The sequence below is a fragment of the Setaria italica genome, chromosome VI (assembly GCF_000263155.2).
Source record: "Setaria italica strain Yugu1 chromosome VI, Setaria_italica_v2.0, whole genome shotgun sequence".
Taxonomy (NCBI): Eukaryota; Viridiplantae; Streptophyta; class Magnoliopsida; order Poales; family Poaceae; genus Setaria; species Setaria italica.
This window is the reverse complement of record NC_028455.1, coordinates 25,736,800-25,758,365: the sequence shown is the minus strand read 5'-3', so window position 1 is coordinate 25,758,365 and position 21,566 is coordinate 25,736,800. Positions and strand designations below refer to the sequence as shown.

The following is a 21,566-nucleotide window of genomic DNA, read 5'->3' as shown; positions in this document are numbered from 1 at the left end:
AATAAATAAGGAGCCATGCAGTCATTGAATCGTACATTCAAAGTAAAAAAAAAAAGTGTGGAAATATACAGGAACACTTCTTTTGAAGAATAGCATGCTAATAATCATAATGGAGCAAATCCATGGATTTTATTCACCACACTTGAACAACTATTAAATATAAAATGATAATACTTTGCCTACAAAGAAGGTTATGTTAACCTAGACAACATAGGAACCAACTGCTAGTAAGGAATAATACTTTGCCTACTAAAATGAAATGAAGAACAATAATATGCCCAACTAAAAATAATACTTTGCTTGATCAATAACAGTATTTTGCCTAACTAATAAACATACTTTGCTTATTTAAGTACAGTAATTTGCCTGTCTAGGATTTCATATATCAGCACGCTTGTTAGAAGTTCATAAAGCAACATACTATAGCCACACACACACAAAAAAAAAATTACAGTACTCTAGCACATTCCCAACACTAACCTTGACTTGGTGGGAAAGATCTTTAAGACCCTGCACAAGCCGAGGCCACACGTGGAAGCAAATTCTTCCCAAATGACGTCGATGAAGCTATAACATGGAAGTAGCCCCCTTTTTTCTACTGAACAGAATGAAGTAGCCCAGCCCATGGTTCAGCCAAAGGATGTGCCAAGTCTTCTGAATCAGCAATGAGAATCCGACCTGCAGTGCTTCATCCTCCGATTATAGACGAACGACGGATAAAGCCGGCCGTAACCATCAGCGACAATACGGCCGGCTGCAACATAGTCTTTACCATAAAGTATTGCACATAGCACATCTGCTAATGCAAAATCGTCTCCACCCGATCTACCAACTAAGTGGCGCTAATACGCGAGCAAAATGGTCACAGGTAGGCAGCTTAGCTAGCAACGTCGTCGTTGGGAGGTCACAATGCAATGAAGGCTGCTTTCTCGTTTCCTGAAGCCAGTCGGGACAGATGCTGACACATACATACATGCATGCATGGGCGCAGCCGATGCATGATTGGAGCGGGCCGGGGGAGTGATGGGTACGTGTACGTAGTAGCCAGTAGTGAAGAGCTCGCCGCGCGCACGGCACATGTGCCCGCATGTGCTCCGTCCCGTTTCCAACCGCAACGGCCGCGACCCCTACGTACGTGTACGCTCGATCCCACCAAAAACCTCCCCCCCACGCCGGAACGCGCTGGAACCCCCCCAAAAAAAAATGCATGGTCCCCCCGGCCTCTCATCTCTCTACCAATCTACCATGCACCCTCTCTCTGGTGCACCACAGCTAAGCATGGCAATGGCAGCAGTACAGCACAAGAGGCCACCCATGGCGCCACGCAAGGCTCTCTCGATCTCCGTATAGCTTATTTTGCAATGCTAGGTAGGTTAGCCCCACCCCACCCGGCCGGCGTGCTGGAGCTGGCCTGGTTTTTGGCTCGTGGCGCCCTTTTACTTTCGATGTACGTGATACTTTTGCGCCGCGCGCGGGGATACAGGTTGTCCCCGTTCGATCATTCGTTACGTGGTCGATCGCAGCTAGCTGTGCACAGGTATTGCATGTACTACTGCAGCTTCACGGAAGTATCGATGGTAGCAAGTCTAGCGCGCCGTATTTATTCGAGCGTTGCCTTCTTTTTTTTATGATTTTTTTTAGCGATGACAGTTGAACGGTTCCGATCGTTACATCTCATAGCGACGTCTTTGGTTCTTCTTTTCATACAAAGTAAGCTAATGGAGGCATGTATATATTATAAACACTTGAAATATCTTAGAATTAAAAAAAAAGTAAGCTATGGCACACAATTTTAGGCTATATTTCGAATATAGAATTTTGGTGAAAGTACTTTGATTAAAGGCAGCTTAACCTATTCCTCTATATAAATTCAAGCAAAAACAACCATTAGCACGCATGGGCGTCGGTTGGCTGTCCATTCATCATGAATGACAGAAACAGGGTGAACACAGCAAAATTCATAAGCATTTGACATGACGGAGTAGGAGCTAAATGGTTCATGTCCCAATCCATGCGCATGTGAGGTTACATGGATTCGCTACGGCGAGACCTGGCATGAAAGCTGATGTGTGGCTTGTCGAACTTGTTCTTTTCCGGAGTCCTTTTTTAATTATTTCTTGTTGTCTAAAACGCGTTTCTGTTAATACCCGTGCAAGCAAATGGAAGACACCACATCAATGAATGTGAAGTTTATGCGATATGCTCGCCCACTTGTGGTACATTTCTTGTAAAGATAAAGCGGTCTTTTCTCGTGTTATGCATGCATTAACTTATGCACTTTTGACATCTTCGATAATGGCGGGTACAAGTACATAATGGGCTAAACTGTTGACAAGCACAAAAGTGCCATGTATAACAAATATGTTTACCATGGAAGATACAGATGCAGCAACCAATTATATAATTTTGAATATGTTGACCAAAGCTGAGTCTATTCAAAACTGATATAAAAGACCTCGATTGGTGAAGGAGATATTCGCCCCAGCATCGAGCGAAGAGGAGACAATTAAAATCTTTAATATCAGTAAATAAATTTACTATCGTGACATGCGAAAAGGCATACGCATTTAAGCGTGGTTTAGTCCAACTAGTTTTATCATTGTATACTCCTTCAGTAAATAAATTTACTATCGAGGCATATTTCATGGTGGATTTAATGAAACCAATTTGATATTATGGACGTTGGTGTATTTTGTATAAAGTTGACCCAACTTAGAGGAGTCTGATCGTAGTCACGACAAAACTAAGACACTTTACATTTGCCTCAAGTCTTTGGTTAAATAAGATGCAATAAGGGGCCTATTTATGTATGTAATCTTATTAAACATGTGTACGGTATAAAAATCAGTGATAAATAGAGCATAAAATTCAGTGATAAAAGAGCTAATGGTTATTTAGTAAAAAGTCACTTACACTCTCCTACCTATCCCTACTCCCTCCCGCCAACGGAAAAAATAGGCTTCACTAAGGATTGTGCATTCAAACCACAAACTGTAATTTTATCAGGCTACATGTCAGTAGCTAGCTAGCTATCCCTTTATTTCAAATTGTAGGTCGTTTTGACTTTTTCAGATTCATAATTTTTTATGCATCTAAACATACACTTATCTATGTGCATAATAAAAATTATATATCTAAAAAGTTAAAATGGTCTACATTTGGAACAGAGGTAGGTATTCTTATTATCACAGCCATTTGCTACAGCACACGTGGACGGTGGTGGTCACGGCAATTTTGAATCAAACTAAGCTATCAAGGAGGGCAGCAGGTACTCGCCCGACTCCAGTAACCATGCATGGGATGGCGCCATGGCTCTCGGGCAGCTCCTAAACGACCACAGAAGATCGCCGTCCGCTAGCGTGCTGGCAGCTGGTTTCCATTGGCCATGGGCCCACGGCGATACGCTCCAAGCCACAATGACCTGCCGATCGCGGCACGCACGGGCACGGCGAGCCGGCGGTGACCGTCCCTTCCCGCCGGCCTGTCCCGCCGCGCCACGTCGCAGAGACCACGCACCCTTGCAATGCGAAGCGCAGCGCAGCGATCACTCTGGAAGCGCGCGCAGCGACGACCAGCTGTCGGGCACGTGCGGGCGACGGCCACCGGACGAGACGTGGCGTCCACGCCCGGGCCCCGCCGAGCCCCCACCCTACTACCGCCGAACCACCACTCGCCGTCCACTCGATCCATCCATGGCCCGCCGTGCCCGCGCTTTTCTCCTCGCGTGGCGGGCGCCTTTCCCCCCGAGCGCCCGGCCTTTTCCTCCACGTCCGCCGCGAAAGCGAGCTCCACCCCCTCACATGCCCCCGCCGCGCCACGCCGAGACGCGATGGCGGCCTCGGCGGCTATTTATTCCGACCGGGCCGCTGCTCGCCCTCTCCGCGCCCGCCACGTACGTAGACGAAGCAACAGCTCCCAGCTAGTAGCTAGTACCAGGCTACCACCAGCCGGTGCGGCCGAGAGCGATGGAGGAGATCAGGCGGAGGCGCCGGGGCGGAGGCGGTAGGCGGCGGCCGTCGTCGCGCGCCGCGGGCGCGGCGCTGCGGCGGAAGGTGCGGGAGCTGCGGCGCCTGGTGCCCGGCGGGGAGGAGGCGCCGGCCGGGGCGCTGCTCGCCTGCACCGCGGACTACATCGCGCGGCTCCGGGCCAGGGTCGAGCTCCTCAGGGCGCTCGCGGCCGTCTACGGCGTCGCCGCCGGAGGCCCGGCGCCGCTGCAAATCGCCGGCGCCGGCGCCGGTGAGTGCATGAGTTGATCCGTGACCATGGGCATGCATCTGCAGCATCGTCACACGCTGCAGAATCGATGGAGCGCAGGCGCGCAGCTCGTGGGAAACGCACGTACGGACGAACTGGTACGATATGATGTGTGTACGCAGCACAGTTCGATTTGGAGAAAAAAAAAGTGGAATTGTATGAGCGGTATCGTTCGCGATTTTGTAATTTTTTTTTGCCTTTCCCGTCTTATAGTTTCTAGGTTTTTTTTTGGGCTATAAATGATATAGCCCTTTTTTCCAATGTGGGGATTTGCATCCATACCACCATCACTTTTCATCTATACCATCAAGATCTGGTGCTGATGGTATAAATGAAAAGTGCGAATTAAGTGGTTGTGTGGATTAAATTTTCTTTGCTTTCATATGTCTATTTATTCTTGGAAATCTTGGTTGCAATTTGCGTATGTTGGTTGAAATTGAAGATAAGCTGGGATCAATTTTTTTTGTTTAAGAAAAATGGAAACAAGACACGCAATTCATGCTGTATTGAACTATTTTTTAGTCATTCTTAGTTCTGCGGTTCACCAAAGTGGTTGAATTCACCAAAGGAATTCTCCTTTGGCATCAAAGGTGAAATGAGCATATAACTCTTATCTCTCAAAGTATGTGTGTATGTATTGCGGAGAAAATTTTTGCAGGGGAGGATGAAGTAGCAAATCTTAGGATCAAAGAAATCTTAATGCATTTGCCGCTCATATCCCATACTGAAATGACCTCTGCAAAAATCATGTCTTTTCTCGTTAGTAACGGTAACTGGAACCTTGATACCTAAATGTGGCTAGAAAACTCATTGTCATTGGCTATTAAAACAAACTCCAGTTCAATAGGGTTCAATCTCATTAGTGTCATACGGTGTAGGAAAACACAGTGACATGTCCTAAAATTTAGAGTGAGAAGAGTGAGTGTCATCATGATGAAACTTAGTGTGTATACAGTTACAAGAACTTTGAAATTGGAATAAACCCCGTCAAGAGCAACAATCGTTTCATCTTCACGTCTTTTACTTATCGTTTGCGCTTGTGTCTTGTATGATAGTTCTTAATTTAGATACAATTGTAAGTGATTACACATAGTTCAATGCACATTTGATCTTAACACCATTCAGCGATTAAATGTTATGGTTAGCATGTGAAAACTTAAAATGAAGATGTGCATTGTGATGGGTTGTTTCATCCATCATCCTAACCTATAAAGATGATGTGATACTCTTGACAACCGCATAATCAAACAATCCATTAAGAATAACATTAGATAATGATGTATGTACACTTTGCGTTTTTTTCAAGACTTAATATTCTTATTTTATCATGGGTGCAATATCTAAAAGTTGAAACAGTTATCAGCTAGCTGTTACACAAAGCCATTAGGGAAGGAAACATGGTGCTACATTTTCTCCTAGTTAGTTTGAAAATGAATCAAAATGTTTGACGCCCTAGCTAGTTCAAGGAAAATGTCACCTTCCACTTTTGTCCCCAGCCTCCTATGAACTCATCTTCGCGCCTCCCACATGCTGCCGGCATTCCCATCACCTTCTACTCTTGTTAGGTGATGGTAAAAGGCATAGTACAAAAAGTCGGACCAGGTCACCGGTTCAACCTGAAAAACCACGAACCGACGAAGTTATATGGCCAAACTGGAAAACTCAGCAAAAATAAGAGGAAGGTGTGTGTGTGGGGGGGGGGGGGGTTGGGTTTGAATCATGCCTGGTAGGCTGAGGTCATGTTTGTTTGAGCTTCCTGGCAACTTTTCAACGTGAAAAGCTAGAAGCTCAAACAAACAACGATCTTCTCATATAGCTTTCAAAAAGTTGAGTTTATATGAAAAACTAGGAAGCTCAGTTTTATGAGCTTTTCATATCTTTTTAAGCTCAGAAAGTTAAACACATCTTCTAAAAGCTAGTGTTAGCTTTTCATAAGCAAAAAGCCAGCAGCATCTTTTCAGAAAAGCTCAAAAGCTGCAGCTCAAACAAGCCCCTAAGAACACCCTCCACTGACCAACTCGACCAAAGTTCAGTTGTGAATGACAAGAATATGCACAGAATATATGCTTTATTGAACCACGGTTCGACCGGTTAAACCACGGATCAAACCACTGAACCAGTGACCTCATCAGTTGAATCACCGGTTTGAGTTTTCGTTCTATACTGCAAGGACTTTGAATAATATTTTGATCATTTTTTTAGTTTATCTTCTGAGATAACCCGTTAGTAATTAGAAGCACTTTTACAGGAGAACAGGTGAAAACACGCACCCAGTTTTGGGGCACTGGGCCTGTTGTGTTATTGGCTGTTGGGCTGCCGGCCATTTATTGGGCCAGACCAACTACATACTAATCCACACACTTTTTTTTCTCGAGATGAGGCCCAACAAGCAACCGCATCATCATCATCTCCTTCCCTCGTCGCCTCTCAGCCCGCACGCCGCCGCAGGAATAAAAATAGAGTTTGATTTACGCGTTACTACAAACACATTGTGTTTCTGAAATCATGTTTCTTTTGTTTTTACCACATCATCATTGGAGCGAGTTCGTCTGAGAGATGAAATGAGATTTTTTTTTTATCTAGCCTATGCCTAGAGAAAATTGTAATTTTAGGACTCCAAACAACACGCTTCGCTATTTTAGGCCTTCTGTCATCGACTTCGATAAAATGATCCTCGAAACATTAGCACTTCATTATACATGACATTGGCTCATTTAAAACACTTTTCCCAAATAAAATATATGTATTTTGGCATTAGAAGACCATATTGCCCTCAGATCTTTTTTTTCCTGGACGTGGGATGGGGCTGCTGGCCGCTCGCCTGGCCTGGCTGGCTGGCCGCCGCCTGGCCATGGCTGGTTGTCGCCGCACTTGGGCTGGCTGGCCGCCGCCTAGCCATGGCTGGTTGTCGCCGCGCCTGGGCTGGCTGGCTGGCCACCGCCTGGCCATGGCTGGTCATGACTTGAGCTGGCTGGCCGTCATGTACAGTTTAATATGTAATATAAATTATCAAAGATGATCCATACACAATTATAAAACCATGAATTAGCCCAAACGAGCTCATCTCATAAAACCATGATTCTAGCATAAACAAGTTCATCTCAGAAGACCATAATTCAGTTCCAAATGAGATCCAAGTCATATGAAATAAAGCATGAGTTTACATCTCATCACAACTAAAATAATTCATCTAATGTGTAGCTTTCTCTTTGGAGTTATCTTTTTTGGTGCTGCCACGGTAGGCATCCTCACGAGACTAGTAGTGTCGGTTTGTGAAGATGTGCCCTCTCCTAATAACATCGCAAGATTGCTGCACATAAATACGATATGATAATTATATGTATGGAAAAACTAATGTACAGTTATCTGCCTCATGCTAGATACACATGTATGCTTATCAACTAAGACGGTTACCTGCAAAACAACAAAAAAAAAAGCAATGAGATTCATATTAATTTACATAAAAAGGAGAATTAATGAAAGAAAAAAATTATTCACCTCCACAGTGCTTTGGCCTTTATATTTAGTGCCATTTATCCTCCAAGGGCAAGGGCAATCTTCAACACCGGACTTGCAAAAAGCCCTATATCTCGTCTTACATGACTTCTCGGTTCCTAAATCAAACTCCTTATTGATGGCAAATTGCCGCACTGCCAACTTGAACTCCTCCATTGTTGGGTACACTGTTCCTAAATCCATTGATGGGTTGTTCTTGTCATATGAAATGACCATCTCACCCGGTATCTCATCACTAGTAGGAATGGCAGCGCCATCATTATTTTGCCCAAGCTCATCATCATGCTCCTGCTCATCCATTGGGCAAGCAAAGCCTTGTGCAGGTATATTTGTTGTGTCCTCCTCTGTCAAGCCTAAAAGCTCACAAATCTGCGACTCACTCATAAGTGCAATACGACCTTCGTCATCATGTGTCTCCACTATTTGTATGTTATCCCAATCAATTCTTTCCATATTTTCCACATGATCTACTTGGGGCCTAAAACAATGAATTCACGTTTTACTACTGTCTACTACTACCGTGGTAAAAAAACAGAAATCTAGTGCAGCCAATACCTTTGCACTTCAAGAACAGGAATGTTGTACTCTATTGCCAGATGAGGAGCAGTGGCCAGGGCTGCATCCACCGCGGCTAGGGCACTAGGCGTCCCTATCATGGCCCCTGGCGCGCGCGGGATAGGCAGTAGCTGCCGCGGCTAGGGTACCCGGCGCCATGGCCATGCCCCCAGGCGGCGCGGCCAGGGCATCCGCCGCCGCGGCTACGGCACCCGGCGCTACGGCCATGACCTCAGGCGGCGTGAGTAGGGCAGCCGCCGCCGCGGCTACGGCACCCAGTGCCACGGTCATGACCCCAGGCGGCGGTTCTCCATCCATGGCGGACGCCAGGACCTCCGGTGCGATGAACGGCGGCGTCCGGGGCGAAGAACGCAGGTGTCCGGGGTGAGGAACGGCGGCGTCCGGGGCGAAGAACGCAGGTGTCCGGGGTGAGGAACGGCAGTGGCGCGTCGCTATCTCCCATCACGAGGGATAGGTGGCCCGACGAACGGGCGCGTCGCGATCTCCCGTCGCGAGGGCGGGGCGACGAACGGCGGCATGCAATCTTTTCTCACGACAGAAACAGAAACGGAACGACAGAAACAGGGCAGGGCAAGAATCGTCCAGGAAAAAGATCTGAGGGCAATATGGTCCTGTAATGCTAAAATACATGTATTTCATTTGGAAAAAGTGTTTTAAATGAGCAAATATTATGTATACCGAAGTGCCAACGTTTCGAGGATCATTTTAGCGAAGTCGAAATCCTAAAATAGCGAAGCGTATTATTTGGAGTCCTAAAATCGCAATTTTCTCGTATGCCCACGCGATCTTTCGAGTGGAGTGAGGAGAGGCAAAGCGGGACCAATCCGCCGTGGCTTATCCTACTCCCACTCGATTCCTCCTCCGTCTCTTATCGTCATCGTTGCCTTCGTTGCTGACTCGCTGGTGTGGAGGGAGGCAGCGAGTTCCATGGCCTCCACCACCTGCCTCTCCCTTTCCCTGCACGCCTCCTCGGCGCCACCCTCTGATCCCGAACCCCGCCGCTTCTCCTTCGCCCCCTCCTCGTCCTCCTCCACCTCCAAGAGAAGGCGCGAGGCCGGCAGGGCTAAGGTTCTCAGGGAGGATTGGAGGCAGAAATCCAAGCCCATCCCTCCTGGCGCCGTCTACCCTGCCAAGGACCACTGCAGGTACGCACTATGCATTCCTTGCCTGCGATTCCACTTGTATTTGTGTGATGCGATGCTTATCTCTGTTTTGTTTTTCTGCATCACCCAAAGCCGCTGCGGCCTCTGCGACACATACTACGTTGCGCATGTCAAGAACGCCTGCGCCTTCCTGGGCGACGGCATGTCCCGTGTCGAGGTCATCTCCTCCACCTTAATTCTTAACATCACCCACCTAGTGACCTAGCTCAGCTCAAACAATTTGTATCATCACCCACCTAGCTCAGATCAAATAAAATAGCTCTGCAAATTAATGGTTTGATGAATCCATCGGCTGCAACCAACTAGTATTAACGTTCTACACAAAACCTGGCACAAATTTACAAGTACTAACAAAGAGATTGTATCCTATCCAGGATCTTGAGCCATTAGTCCATGGGAGAGGCAGGAAGGAAGGCATGAATGAAATGTACTTTGGAGTCTATGATCAACTCTTGTATGCCAGGAAGACCGAACCTGTTCAAGGTACTATCTTACTGCACCTCTTATCACGGATTCTTCTTCTTATCCTTTACAAACATTACCAGTCCCCAATCTGCATCTCTATAAGGATTATGGAAGCACACATATGCAATGTACCACATGGCCCACCTTAAGAAACCAAAATCACATATTGTTGCCTGTAATGTAATATATGCTCCTTACATGCAGGAGCGCAGTGGACGGGAATTGTGACAACAATCGCCGTTGAGATGCTGAAAGCAAATATGGTCGATGCTGTGGTTTGTGTACAAAGGCACCCGAACAAGAATCAAATGCCAAATCCTTCTTTATCGCTGCAATGTGCAAGCATTACCACGTGGGTTTAAGTAATGGTTTTTGTTACTTCTGCAGTGATCCTGACGACAGGCTTGCTCCAAGGCCTGTTTTGGCCAGGTATTGTGAAACTGATGGCTTTCATATGTTTTCTGTACCGCCAGTATAAGCAATCCTCAACTAGATATACATTCGCAGTTCCAAACTTTCTGTAACTATCCCGAGATAAAACTGTTATTACCAGTCCATCCATGAATTGTTCATGCTAATCACCATTTCCCTTGCTTACTAGAATGGAAGCATTTAATCTTGGTAGCCATGCTCTTGTAGGACACCAGATGAAGTAATTGCAGCCAAAGGCGTGAAACCAACATTATCACCAAATCTCAATACCCTTGCCTTAGTTGAGGTAAATCATTCCTTTCACACTATACTTTTCTCCTTTCCCCCCCTTCTTGACACCTAATGGGTCATGGTAGGATAGGATTCAATTATATTTGATTTGGTTGTTTGGGAAAGAGTAATTCTGTTAGCCTCTTCAATCTGGAACGGTCCCATTTGACACCATAATCCAGTAAGTTCCAAAACCCAATCCAATCATTACTCCGACCATAACCAGATGCATTCTTCTGTGACAGCATAATAGTGACCATTTTATATCAATCTAGAGAGTTTAACAGTTTCCTTTGGCAGGCAGCTGGTGTAAAGCGCCTTCTTTTCTGTGGTGTTGGTTGTCAAGTGCAAGGTGTTTTCCTTTACCCAACCATTACCATTCTTCTTTTTCTATTTGTGACTGTTCATCATATATCACAGTTGTTGAAGTTATTATTTGAACTACAGCTTTGAGATCTGTAGAAAAGTACCTTGGTTTGGAAAAGCTTTATGTGCTTGGCACAAACTGTGGTAATTTCCAATACTTATTCAAATCAATCAATCTTTACATTTTCTGTTATTGTGTTGCATGGAAGATATATTGTAGCTCCGACATACTATGATTTTTCTCAGTTGACAATGGTACGCGTGAAGGACTTGATAAATTCTTGAAGGCGGCAAGCAGTGATCCAGAAACTGTTCTTCATTATGAATTTATGCAAGACTACAAGGTAGGACATTGAAACCATTAGCTGCATAATGCCCCACACCCCCACCCCACTTTGGAAGTTCATGTCTGGCAAATCAATAGGATAGATTTGCTTTTCGAAATCTACAGCTCAAGAAGCAGTTTAAGGATCAATACAAGAACATATGGTATACACAGCGTTGTCATGCTTTTGCTTAGAAACTTTTGATCCGTGATAACATTGTATAACTGAGAATTTTGACAGGTTCACTTGAAGCATTTAGATGGGCATATTGAAGAGGTAAATATTTGTTTGCCTATTATCCTGAAGCTTTTGGTCTTGCACAATGGAATGGAATAGAATCTTTTAATTTATGTTCTACTTCAAAGCAGGTTCCCTATTTTTGCCTGCCAGCAAATGACCTGGTTGATGTTATTGCACCATCATGCTACAGGTATTCTCTGTACAAATGTCTTGTTATTTTTTCCCCAAAAACTTTAATTGGCTGCTCACAACTGAGCTGATGATTTGCTTGTACCATTTGCAGCTGCTTTGACTACACAAATGGCTTGGCGGTAAGGTTTCCACCATTTTGAATTTGAATAGGTCTCTTGTTGCAGTTGATTTGAATGGATGCAAAAAAAAAAAGAAGAATCGCTTGGTTTATGGCTTCTGTAGATAGAAGTCGTTCTTCCTAGCGCTCATCTGGAAATAGATTTTCTTGGAACATGTACCATTTAGATAGTCTAGAACAATTTTGAAACACACCAAACTGGATCGTTATGCTTTGCATGATCTAAACTGGATTGGTCTTATCATAGGCACTAGCCTAGCTGTAGTAACCATCGGTTGACCTTGAGTTACCAGCCTGTATGCCCCTCTTCAGGTTGAGAATAGCATGCGTTGTGAGACATTAGCTCATTATCTTTTTAGCCATTATTTTGTATCAGCTTTTTTCCTCTTATCTTGCTATATGTCTTAACCGTCTGCTCTCTACTCTTGGAGCGGAGAAGCAGCTCACAGCTAAAGGCAGTGTTTGTTGGAAATCTGTGCAGGATTTAGTGGTGGGGTATATGGGTGTACCAAAATATTCAGGGGTTTCCATGACACAGCATCCTCAGTACATTACGGTCAGGTAAAGCGAGTGTTGGCGGGCATGCATCATCAGTGAATTATATTGATTAGAGTGGTAATCCTAACGGCCTTCATCAGGAACGATCGTGGAAGGGAGATGCTGAGCCTGGTAGAGGGCCTTCTGGAGAGTACGCCTACAGTTAGCAGCGTATGCATGCATCCGCAGCTAGAGAATTGATGCAACTTTGTTCAGTGACTCTGCATGCAGGAGTAGGACTGTAGGACATTGACAAAGTGTGTTGTGCCTCTGTTTTTTCAGGGCGCAAGGCAACCGTTTGTTATGGAGACGGTGAAAGCTGACGATGCAGCAAAGTTGGGTATGTACCTAGCTCCTCATCGCTGCTCTGAAATATTACTTCACAATGGAGGAATGACACTAGTAATAATTGAAGAATCTGTGTGCAGCTTACATTATTCATGTAAATAACTGAACAAATGAACGATTCTGCAGGGAAAGGCCCTTCGAAACCAGCTCCGAGATTTGTCGGCGAGATTCTGGCCTTCCTCCTGAACCTGGTTAGTGCTTGGTCGTCTGCAGACTGCTAGAGGGGAGGGAATAAGGGATGACAATTCATGAGATGTAATAGTACATGTCTGGTGTTTCAGGTTGGGCCCAAGGGTCTAGAGTTTGCACGCTACTCTCTGGACTACCACACCATACGGAATTACCTGCACGTGAGGCGGGCATGGGGAAAACGGAGAGCTGAGCAGCACATCCCGGGGTACGCCAAGAAGATCGTGGAGGCCTACGACGGGAGTGGACAGATCGAGTCGATGCTCCAGCAGTCAAGGGACTGACTGACCATTTTTCTTCAGTTTCTTCATCCATGTAGTCATGTAGCATGTATTTGTAGCATCAGTGCATCACATCACATTGAGCTGAATAGTATTTGCATAATTGCATTGCAAGATTAGTATTGCAGGGACATAAGTGTAATGTATTGTGATGTACTGATGTATAGTACCCCTGCTGGATAGTATTTTGCATTGCAAGGTTAGTATTGCAGCGACATGAGTGTAATGTAATGTGATGTATAGTACCCCGTCCGTTCGGTTTTATTTATAGTTTCAGACAACTTAGCAGAAAAGGACATGTTATTGTGGAAAAAAACATTTCCCTTTTCCATTTCAACTTTTTTTTCTACATTCATTGGTTTAATGTTTTTTTATAAGGCATCTTGCTTTAATGTTTTTAGCTTGTGTATACAGTCAAACATTTTTCTTTGCAACTGTTGATTTTAATAAATTTTGGTTGAGTTGACAATTTTAATGATCCTACATGTTACTATAAAAAGTAGAGGCAATATTTTCTCTAAGAAATGGATGCAACATTCTTCTTGGCCCAACTATTTTCCATTCAGACTGCTTCACAAACAGATTGTGTTACTTCCACGGTTCCACCTCAACAAAAGCTGCCAGTAGCACAAAAGGAAGCGGAATATGCCACAACAAACCGTTAAAATATTCATGCGGTAAAATATTAAAATAGTTGCAGTATTGAGGCAAATATCAAACATCCATGCACCAGCAGTTTGACAGTGAAAGCGATTTACAAACAGGTAATTTATTTATATACAGAAGATACGTGGAATCCATAAGAGTTCAGATCCCGTTGTTCATGAATACATATATACAGAAGAATCACAAATTCACAATCATACCAATGACGTAAATGCCGTGATAGTTATACATGTAGTTCTAGAGTTTAGAAGAAAATGGGATAACGAGGTCATCAATTCATTGGTCCATTGTCAGAAATGTCAATGACATTTCATACCATTCACACATCATGGTTCTCGCGGTTCCTTATTCTGCAGGAATACCATAACCTTGAAACCTCAGGAAGGATGATGCACCCATTTGCTGTTTGTTTTAAAATTCTACTGCTATTGTTCTGTCCTCTTCATTTGCTCTTTTGGGTATCAACTCTTCCTTCATCGATATGTTCTACACATGGGGAATTTGATAGATTGAATGGAACAGTACTATATACATTGAAGCCAGCAAAGAATGGAAATGGAGAAATCAGTTCTGAAGGGAAGACACCCATTGCTCTACAAAATTTTTGTTATCTGCAGGATAGAGACAAGGTACAAATATTAGAAGGATTACACTGGAAGCAGTAATTGTGCTCTCAGTATGGAATAGAAAACAGAAATGATTAAAGATCATAACTAACACTTTATTGTACTTACAGAATATTGATATTAAAATGTTATACAATAGGACAGCAAATATTGTCTGTAGTTGTGGTTCAATCAGAGAGCATGTTTTCTCAATCGTAATTAGACAACAAACAATAGGCCATGGTGATTATCAACTAGGTCAAATTTGGGAAAGCTGACAAGTCAAATGAAAATGAATACAGGATTGATAAAGGAGTGAGGAGATTATTGATGCTACAAATACATGTCTAGGGAGCATTAACACAAACCACTTGGACATATCACAATATTGATGCAAAGAACACTACAATGATTTTTGATGGGATGGTTAAATTGAATTCCTGAAGTTTGCATCAACCAGGAAGACACATTTACTGGAGGAGATCCTACATGTACACAGATGTACTACTGGATAGAAATTTTCGCGTTTTGCAGCATTAGGCCAACAAAAAAATGTGTACTCATATATTAGTAAGACAATAAAACAGTTCCAGCATGCATGGAGGCAGCAGTAGGTGGGCCGAAAAGACAATGGGAGGACAGAAAACGGGGACGGAGGAAGATGGAAGACAAAATGAGCCTTTTACCATCAGCTTGATATCTGACTCCACACTAATGATCAACAATCGCACGAATAGCAAGGTTCTAAAAATCAATGGCATATATGGGAGCATTCATTTTACTGTGGATGCCACATATCTAAGACTTTTCAGTGGTAATAATAAGATCTGTATGGTTGTGTTGGACCATAGCTCAGACTAGCAACCAAAAATGGGCCACGACTATGTATGGTAGGACCAAGCTTAGAGGTTTGTATTATTAAAGCTATCCAAACTTAGAAACTAGATAAGCTTTGACTCTGAAATTAACAGAGGCGACAGGGCACACCTTGAAAAACAAAAACGGCAGTGCCATATGTATATGTACTGCTTACCAATTCTTTGGTGGTTCAAGGTTAGTAACCACCCAACTTAGGACTACAATAGAAAAGACTGATGAATAGGTGATAAATTTTTTGAACTGAATAAAGATATCAGACTGTAGTGAATAGAGCAATCAAACTCGGCAATTGACTTTATCCACAACATCGCAAACTAGCTTGATTGGTTAGAACCCCACACGCTATCCAAAAAAAGTGAGGGGGGCACTAATAATGTGATATCTTTGTACTTAGTTTTGGGTAAAACGGAATGCACGAATGATCATGGCACTATAGGGGGTGTTTGGGAACACCCTATTAAAGTTTAACACCTGTCACATCGAATGTTTGGATACTAATTAGGAGTACTAAACATAAGCTAATTACAAAACTAATTGCATAGATAGAGTATAATTCGCGAGACGAATCTATTAAGCCTAATTAGTCCATGATTTGACAATATGGTGCTACAGTAACCATTTGCTAATGATGGATTAATTAGGCTTAATAGATTCGTCTCGCGAATTAGCACAAGGTTCTGCAATTAATTTTATAATTAGCTCATGTTTAGTTCTCCTAATTAGCATCCGAACATCCGATATGACACTGTTAAAGTTTAGCACCTCGTATCCAAACAGCCCCTATGGCAGCATAGCAAATCAAGACCAAACAAGCATCTAGCCAGTACAGCTATGTACTATTCATTTCATAATAACTATAAATAACCACTGGAAGTTGTGTTTATGACTATCAACAGTAGACAACTATATGGTAATAACTTTAAATAACCACTGGAAGTTGTGTTTATGACTATCAACAGTAGACAACTATAGCAAACTTCAATGATGATAGGCCAGACACCCAAAAATTACAACGCTTACTGTTCATTTCCTGCTATCAGTAATACAAGTGTTTCACCCATAAATATAATTTCAGCTGCTCATCACGCTGTCGTGGTCTCATAGTTTGTACACTTGTACTGTATCTACTCTTGCCACTTTCAGACACCCAAAATTACAATATTTACTATTGTCAAAAGCATTCAATAGTTGATAACTGAAACTTGCCAATTCTGGGGCATCAGTTTAACAGGCTGAACTAATAGTTTCAGCTATATAATTAATTACCTGCCTACTCAGTTACTCTCAACTACTAGTAGTAAGTATAGTAGTCACTGAACAAAGAGTAGCAGTAGCATATCAGCAGCTCACCAGAAACGCCGCCATTGGCGACGCCACCAGAGCCAGGGAACCTGCCGTCAGGACGAGCAGGCCTCTCAATGCGGCCGCGGCGGTAGCACGGCACCAGGACGGCAAAGCTGCCCTCGGAATCCCCGTCGCTCTGGAGGTCCGGCGCGAGCGGCTCGAGCCAGCCGATGGACCAGTCGGAGCCGTCGGAGTCCGAGTCCGACAGGCACCCGTCGCCGTCGGACTGCACGATAACCATGCCGTGCTCCCCGTCGGCCCTCCCCTCCCCGCGGCCGCCGCGCCGCCGGCTCTTGCCCTTCCGCTGCCGCGCCGCGCCGGAGCCCGGGTGCCCGACGGCGTCCGGCTCCCGGAACCCGGACGGGGAGTCCGGGAACAGACCGTTGGCCACGGCCGTGCTCCCCGCCGGCGGCTCCCGGCCCCTTCGGCTTCTAGTCCTGCTCCCCGGCCATATCCACTGGGAGAACCGGGTCAGCGACATGGCCATTGGGGAAAGAAATCAAAGAATTCTTGGCTCCTCTTGATCCCGGTGAAAATTGGGGGCGAAACAAGCTAAATCAAACAGGATAACCCAAAGCAACCGAAAAATCCCCGAGTAAAAATCCTATCCTCTGCAAGAACTAGATCCAATAAACATCTCTCTCATCAAAAGTTGGTTGGCAAAGACGCCGCCTTTAAGGGAAAGCAACACGGCTGGGTCGAGTGGAACGAACGAAATCGCTCGTGATTATCCACAAAGCGGTTGCTTCTCGGCGCGAATCAAAAGGGGAAGGAAGGAAGGAAGGATAAAGCAACGGGAAATCAAGGAACTGTTGCTCAGACGAAACCCGTCTCCCGAAGAGTTCTCTCCCCACTACACAGGAACCGAACCGAGTGCTACAACCGAATCGGGCGGGACTCCGGAGGCTGGACGAACCAAACCAAGAACTGACTGACCACCACCACCAGACTCCAACTCCAAGAGAGAACGCCGAGAGGGATTCCGCAACCGAAGGCGACGAGATGAGCGGGGTTGTTGCGAGGTCCCCGCGAGAATCTGGTGGTGGAACCCGGTCCCTAGATTCGGATCTTGAGGTGTGGGGAGAGGAGGAATCGGAGCCAGAACTGGACCCGGGAGCACAGGATGCGTGACAGCGAGGGAGAAGAAGAGGCCAAGAAGGGAAGGAGGGGCCTCAGTTTCGTAGGCCGCCCGCCGCCGGCGTGGTTCGGCCACCGACGGCCCGGATCGCGGACCCAGGTTGTGGGAGGGGAGATCTGGGCCGTCGGGTTGGGGTGGCCCACGGGAACCAATCGTCCGCGTGGAACGGATCCTCCTTGCGCGGCCGGGTCCGTTGGCCTCGGCCGTCCGACGTGGCGCGTACTCATGTGCGGTGTGCTTGCAAGGCAAGTTCCCGCTGCCGTGCGTCGGCGTCTCCGGCGGCCATTTGTTTGTTGTGTGTTGGGAGGATGGGCTCATCGTGTCGTGCTCGTGTGTGATTCAGCTCGTCACCAGACAGTGATGCAGCGGTTTTCTATGATCGACAGGGAGAGGAGAGCACACGGTTGGACGTATCAGGAAGATCAGAGGACCGTGGAATTGAAGAATGGGTGGAAGAGATCAAGCTTCTGATAGGAACCTCTCAAGTCACTAGATCAATTCACCAAATACCTGAATATTCCGGTGCGTTCATTAAAAAAACATGTAAAATTTGATGTCTTACTTTGTGACTGCATTTCTTTAATATTGAGCCTCGTAATTCGGAATTGGCATCAGCTCCGAATGCTAGCTGTTTGGATGGCCTGTAATTTGGATAATAGGTGTAGTGACGGGTGTAGTGCATTGACTCAAAATGTAAAATGAAGACATCAACATCTGTGCATTATATCCCCGGTATCTATGGGGCCTGGTATGCACCCCTGCCTCCAGAGAAAGAAGGTTAGGGCAAGTACATTGCTACACATCAGCGATCTTATAGGTCGTCTCATGCAGTGCCACGTAGGATTTTTGATGATGTGGAGGAAAGAGAGCGAGGAGAGAGAAAGAGGTCGTTGCTTCGCGAAACAACCACCTCATGAGCTAAATTGTAGGACTACGAGATAACTTAACAACCATTGTACGAGTTATTGTTGCCATGCAACTAAGACGTGTCAATGCATAAGACCGCCTATTAGACGACTAGCCCTTATTAAGATCAACCTTGCTTCATTCCTAGCATCTATTCAAATCCAGCACCACCATCCGCAACTGGCCTTCCACTTCCATATTTGGGCGCTGAAACCTAATAAACAGAGGAAGTTGATACCACCACCATCTCCAGGTATAATCAAGAATTGGCACTCGGTTCAGAAAATTGGCCCATGCACAACAAGAGTATCCTTTTTGCTTCTTTTTTTTTTCTTGAAGTTATTCTTTCCCCAAATTGATGGAGCTCGTGGGCATCATCTGCATTGCATTCCTTTCGGATCTTCATGACTTGCAGTCCTGGAAACGGGGCCATAATCGCATTGGTCATGTTGGCATGCTTAATCAGTTGTGGAGTTTGGCATGCCTTAGTTTACAATGTCAGAAGAACCAAGCAACTGCAGAAATAGGAAAACATACCCGATAAGAGCGCAGAGAGTATTGGCTTCTTTTTTTATTACTTCCTGCCCATGGAGCATGAAACCTACAGGTAACATTCCTGTAACATACAGCCTGCTGCAAAGGGGAGAAAAAACTCAAACTAACTTGTAACATACAATACCCTAATTATAAAGAGGTTAAGCACGGTTCTTTGTTTTATAGAGTTTTGAATGATATTTGAGCCTATATACCCGGAGGATGTGTTGTGACATTTTCTTCTCGATGATATAACTTATAGCTGTCATTTTCATGTAAGAAAAAGATCATAGGGAACAAAAAAGGAAGGATTGCAACACAAAAATTTGTTCTTCCCTTGCTTTTATCGACCACTCGTCGACAACACAATTTATTTAATGTCCTTCAGTTTTTAGTTGTCGGTTTGAAAAATTTTGTTTTCTTGAGGATTGTAGAGAAAATAGTTGTTTACTCATCAGAAACCTGTGCATGGGGCAATGCTGTTTCAATATTGTGGCCGCAGAATATCAGTGCTATCTCTTCGGATTGTGCCAATACCCTGGTTGTAAATTCCGTTTTCTGGTTTCTTCTTGGGAAAAGGTTTGGTATCCTTAAGTTTGATTTCGGTACGCAAAGCCTGGCTGCTATTGAGTTGCCGTCCGGTGCTGTTGACTTCGATGCATGGTGCCAGAACGAGTGCCGATTCTTGATTACACCTGCAGATGGTGGTGGTCTCAGCTTCCTCTATCTATCAGGCTTCAGCGCCCAAGTATGGCAGTGGAAGGACAATGGAAATGATGGTGCTGGATGGATGCTACGAAGGAATGTTGATCTCAACAGCCTTCTTTCTCTGAAGGCAGGGGTGGATACAAGAGCCCCCGAGATACTGGGGATGGCTGAAGACGATAATACAATGTTTCTTTCGACAAATGCTGGTGACTTCGTGTTACATGTTGAGTCAATGCAGTTCAACAATTTTTCAATAATAATGGGCGACAGCTATGGAATCAATTATCCATTCAGAAGTTTCTATTCCGCAGGTGAATATTATGCTTTACATTTCCGTTCTAGCAGATTTTAAGTTATTTTCGAGGTTTGGTTGATGCAATGCCTTTCTTTTCCAGGTTGGACTGACTTGAATTGAGATCATGTCAGCTGTTTCTTTGGCTGCTTACAGTCTCTAACATCTAGCGATGCTTTCTTTTTTATATTGACAATATCATTGGGCAATGCGCTTCATTCATTGGTTCTAAACAATTTTTATCAGTTTATCAAATGCATCTCCATGTATCAAAATCGTAGATATAGAGATTGGGAAATTCTCTTAAGAGCAAAAGTGTGGCTCATCTATAAGCATGCTAGCATAAATTGCATTACTGTAGTATTCAGATACGCACAACGAATTTCCCCCCCTCTCAGCATGACACAGAATAGCTGGACATTGATGATAACACTAGGTTTGAACTGAATTGTTCAAATTAGTTGCTCAGTTTGTAGTCTTTGTACAGCTAGATGTTTACATTCTTCAATTCAATATTTCTAACTCTAATATTTAAATCCATATTAACTTTTTTTTCATAAGAACATTATCAATAACTTCTTGGCTTGATGTATATAAAATTATAGTCCATTTTTCAATACTTTATAATCAAATTTGCAGCCATCACATTTGATGCTATAATTTTTTTTAGTTGGGGTATATTTTAGATCCTCTTAGGATCACATGGGATGAGCTCACTTACGGATAGTTTTTTGATAGGGTAATTTTCCCCCTTTTCAACCAAATGGCTTCAATCTGCATGTTCTTCACTATGAGATTAAAAAAATCATACCCAGGCTGAAAGCTCCCACACAAGGTCTGGAAAAGGGAATTTCTTGGCAGCCTTACCCTTACCCTTTCTTATTTGTAAGGAGGTTGATTCTTCACTATCAGATAGATGAGCACACCGTTTTTGAGCTTTTCTTTTTTGCATTTTACAATAGATGTGTTTGTGATATTATATTAGGGGTAAGTTATTATCTCAAATTACATCAGTTGATTAATCCAAATACCTCACCGTGCCATGACTTTGTAATTGCAGGGTGACATACTTCCCTTTCCTGCATTTCATGGATTCTATTTTTTTTTTACCATGGCCAGTTAATCATTGGCCTTTTTTGTGCTTAAGGATGCATTAAGTTCTACTGTGAATTGTGATTACTAGTTCGTTTGTTTGCCTAATGTTCTGTGGAAATAAAATTG

At 44.2% G+C, this 21,566-nt stretch overlaps 2 protein-coding genes across 2 annotated transcripts; one reads left to right on the top strand and one right to left on the bottom strand.

Moving 5' to 3' along the window:
- Window positions 1–9,189: 9,189 nt before the first annotated feature.
- On the top strand, window positions 9,190–13,610 carry LOC101765317 (7-hydroxymethyl chlorophyll a reductase, chloroplastic). The gene is made up of 17 exons (XM_004973368.4): window positions 9,190–9,491; window positions 9,582–9,666; window positions 9,884–9,992; window positions 10,179–10,263; window positions 10,362–10,403; window positions 10,614–10,692; window positions 10,977–11,028; window positions 11,124–11,186; window positions 11,289–11,386; window positions 11,609–11,644; window positions 11,737–11,798; window positions 11,892–11,919; window positions 12,400–12,479; window positions 12,557–12,626; window positions 12,738–12,795; window positions 12,930–12,994; window positions 13,085–13,610. The coding sequence occupies exons 1-17, from the start codon at window positions 9,274–9,276 to the stop codon at window positions 13,274–13,276; spliced, it is 1,422 nt and encodes a 473-aa protein (XP_004973425.1). The 5' UTR covers window positions 9,190–9,273; the 3' UTR covers window positions 13,277–13,610.
- Window positions 13,611–14,009: 399 nt separating this feature from the next.
- Window positions 14,010–17,911, bottom strand: LOC101764925. The gene is made up of 2 exons (XM_004973367.3): window positions 16,774–17,911; window positions 14,010–14,550 (listed from the first exon to the last, which is right to left on the bottom strand). Exons 1-2 carry the CDS (start codon window positions 17,252–17,254, stop codon window positions 14,504–14,506), a joined length of 528 nt encoding a protein of 175 aa, XP_004973424.1. The 5' UTR covers window positions 17,255–17,911; the 3' UTR covers window positions 14,010–14,503.
- Window positions 17,912–21,566: the final 3,655 nt, after the last annotated feature.

Coding starts and splice junctions, on each gene's coding strand:
- LOC101765317 (XM_004973368.4), top strand. CDS start 9,274: ATGGCCTCCACCACCTGCCTCTCCCTTTCCCTGCACGCCTCCTCGGCG. Junction 10,404..10,613: donor CCAAGGCCTGTTTTGGCCAG/GTATTGTGAAAC, acceptor ATGCTCTTGTAG/GACACCAGATGAAGTAATTG. Junction 12,796..12,929: donor TGACGATGCAGCAAAGTTGG/GTATGTACCTAG, acceptor ACGATTCTGCAG/GGAAAGGCCCTTCGAAACCA.
- LOC101764925 (XM_004973367.3), bottom strand. CDS start 17,254: ATGGCCATGTCGCTGACCCGGTTCTCCCAGTGGATATGGCCGGGGAGC. Junction 14,551..16,773: donor CGCCAATGGCGGCGTTTCTG/GTGAGCTGCTGA, acceptor TCTATCCTGCAG/ATAACAAAAATTTTGTAGAG.